The sequence below is a fragment of the Arachis duranensis genome, chromosome 9 (assembly GCF_000817695.3).
Source record: "Arachis duranensis cultivar V14167 chromosome 9, aradu.V14167.gnm2.J7QH, whole genome shotgun sequence".
Lineage (NCBI taxonomy): Eukaryota > Viridiplantae > Streptophyta > Magnoliopsida > Fabales > Fabaceae > Arachis > Arachis duranensis.
The window spans coordinates 90,697,858-90,701,150 of NC_029780.3; the positions used below are offsets into that span (position 1 = coordinate 90,697,858).

Sequence of the window (3,293 nt, forward strand, 5' to 3'; positions counted from 1 at the left end):
ACATATTAAACTATTCCATCATTGATCAAATGACCAATATTTCCTTCAGGGTCCTCAAAGAAATCAGATACATCATAATGAGTGGTAGAATTCTCAGCATCGTTTGAAACAAAATTTGTTTCCTTTGTCGTTCTTTTTCAAAGATGCCTGGTAAAGATCGACTAGGTGCCTTGGGGTACGACAGGTATGTGACCAATGGCCATTTCCACTACAACGGAAACACTTCTCATCGGTTGATTTATTCTGCCCGATATTCCTTTCTTTATCCCATTTCTGGTGAGATCCTCTCTTTTGAACATAATTCTTTTTCCTTCCATAATTTTTCTTGTTATTAAAAGCTTTCCATTTACCTCTTCTGGGGTAATGATTTGCCGCATTTACTTCAGGAAATGGGGCGGCGCCAGCTGGGCGCGCTTCATGATTTTTCAATAACAACTCATTGTTGCGTTCGGCAACAAGAAGGCAAGAAATTAACTCAGAATATTTTTTAAACCCTTTCTCTCGATACTGCTGCTGCAGGAGCACATTCGAGGCATGAAAGGTTGAGAAAGTTTTCTCCAACATATCATGATCAGTTATTTTTTCCCCACACAATTTCATTCGTGAGGTGATTCGAAACATTGCAGAATTATATTCATTTATAGATTTAAAATCTTGTAGACGTAAGTGCGTCCATTCATATCGGGCTTGAGGAAGTATCACCATTTTCTGATGATTGTACCTTTCTTCAAGGTATTTCCAAAGATCTGCAGGATCTTTTAATATAAGATATTCATTTTTCAATCCTTCGTTAAGATGACGACGGAGAAAAATCATGGCTTTAGCTTTATCCTTCTGGGATGCATTATTTTCAGCCTTAATGGTATCTCCAAGATCCATTGAATCAAGATGGATTTCAGCATCTAATATCCATGATAAATAATTGTTTCCAGATATATCAAGAGTATTGAATTCAAGATGAGAGAGCTTCGACATAATGAAAATATTACTTGAGTCTTCCTAAAAATTTGATCAGAGTCTCGTGCTGATAACGTGTTGTAAAATAAAGGATATATAAAATAAAGATGTATAAATAGAAGACTCTATTATTAATTAGCTCAATAATTTTTTTATATATATATAATAATATTATATGTTGTATTGTGTATATATATACAAAGATAAGAAAAAGTATTAAAAATAAAGAGAGAGAGAATTGCATTTGATACTATCTCAATATAATAAAGATGGTTAATATTGCTATTAATATTATATGTAAAGAGTAATAGAAAATAGAATTTAAAATACTTATAAAATAAAAGAAGAGAAAGAATTGTAATAGAAATATAAGGAGAAGAGCATTTGATTGTAACATAAAGAGAGAATAAATTTCTTATTACTTGCTTTTCACCGAAAAGAGAGAGAGAAAGAAATAGAAACAGACTTTATAATAATAATATGAAAGAAAAGAAAAGTAGGAATATTTGTTATTACTGTCTGTAAAAGCATACGAGGATGTTTGCTATTTATACATGAAGAATGATACCACTTTCAACTTTCATTTATTTCCATTTGTCTTGTAAATGGATTCATTTAATCTTGAGAATGAAATCCACCTAAGCCTTGCGTGGTCCATGGCCATCCTCTTTTATCACAACACATTTTAATGTGACTATATTTATATTATTGTTTATTTCTGAATATTATTATTATTTCAGCAAGTGACCCTCGATCTTGGGCCAAACAAGGTTCCTCAAGTTGCTCTCCAGCCAGCTTACAGCCTTCTCAGCGAGATTGCTTGTCAGGTCAACTCATTAATTACCTACTTTTACAATAACTTAGCTCATTGTATGGTGCCAATCAAAATTATTACATATTTAAGATGGTTGATGATAATTATATGGTAAATTTAAGTATGCTTATATTTATAGTGAATACAGAAGTTATAAAGTGTTATTAAAATTGAAATTATATTTTTTTTATATTTTAGTAACATCTTTTAAAAAATATTGTTAAATAATAAAAAACGTTACTTTAATTTTAACAATATTGTTTGAAATATCATAACAATTATAATCACCATAATATAAACATATAATATTTTATAAAAAAGTTATTAAATAATAAAAAATATTATTTTAATTTTAATAATATCTTTTAAAATATCATGGCCACCGTAACTACCTCAATATACAGATACTAGAATGATATCAGATAATTATTACAGATGACATGCCACTCGTTCAACGCATCAAATGTGCACGACTCAGTGGTGAAAGTTCTTCAGAAGCTGAGGAATTACACATGGAATGCTAAAGCAGTGATAGCACTCTCTGTTTTTGCTTTGAACTATGGAAAGCCATTACGACTGACAGTGGCACAGGAAACGAGCCAGAAGCAGAACGCGCTTGAGCTGCATGTGTTCACGCTTGCAAAAGATGGGATTCTGCCCACTCAATCGGTTTCAAATGATACAAGCAATTTGGTTAAAATTACACTGGAACTCATAAAGGGGATCATCACATTGGATGAGCTCATAAAGGGGATCATCACATTGGATGAGCTCTTTGCAAAGAGATCATCATACACTCTAAAGTATTTTGCAACTCTCCGCAACGATCTTCGTGCTCTTTGCGCTTATTGGGCAATTTTCTCCCTTTTTGCTTGTGCTAAACAAACGTATGTCCGAACTTTAACATCCGAGATGCTCTCTCATTATATTTTTTATATTGGTTAAAATCAAATCTATATTACCACAATTAAATTTCTACTTTCATATGTTGGATTGACTCATCAGGAAAAGGGAGGAGATCCAGTATTCTTGGATTCTTCACAAACTCAATGTTATTCTGGTTCAATTGAAAAGTTATTTGGAGGAAATCAGAAGAGGTTACGTTATCTTCACACATACTATATAAATAAATAAATGCTACTAGTACAACTTTTACACTCTAGTACTTTATTAGTAACTCGGGCAAAAATTAATTAAGATATTTAACATTTATTTTTCAAATTATAAAAATAAAAAAATTAAATTTAAATAATTTCTCGTTATTTAAATCTATACTTACTAACTCAAAGGTTTATCTTCTATTCTATTGCAGTGGACTGGCTACATATAATTTGGCGTTTAGAGGCCTTACAAAATCCTTCATCAGTAGGAATTTGGAAACTCCTCAAAGCTCTAATCTATCCCAACAACGTTGATAAACCTGAGAATATATTTGCCAACGGTACTGGTGCACGAATTTGTGATTCGCACAACTAACCAGCAAGTGCACTGGGTCGTCCAAGTAATACCTTACGTGAGTAAG

At 31.9% G+C, this 3,293-nt stretch overlaps 1 protein-coding gene and 1 long non-coding RNA gene across 2 annotated transcripts in view; both read left to right on the forward strand.

Moving 5' to 3' along the window:
- Positions 1 to 2,897, forward strand: part of LOC107466172 (uncharacterized) — a 7,428-nt gene extending 4,531 nt beyond the window's left edge. The window contains exons 2-4 of the mRNA XM_052254325.1: positions 1,698 to 1,784; positions 2,207 to 2,658; positions 2,777 to 2,897. Coding sequence (XP_052110285.1) covers positions 1,698 to 1,784; positions 2,207 to 2,658; positions 2,777 to 2,897 — 660 coding nt within the window. The remainder of the gene's footprint in view (positions 1 to 1,697; positions 1,785 to 2,206; positions 2,659 to 2,776) is intronic.
- Positions 2,898 to 3,117: 220 nt separating this feature from the next.
- Positions 3,118 to 3,293, forward strand: part of LOC127741679 (uncharacterized) — a 12,332-nt gene continuing 12,156 nt past the window's right edge. The window contains exon 1 of the long non-coding RNA XR_008002841.1: positions 3,118 to 3,212. This is a non-coding gene — a long non-coding RNA (uncharacterized LOC127741679). The remainder of the gene's footprint in view (positions 3,213 to 3,293) is intronic.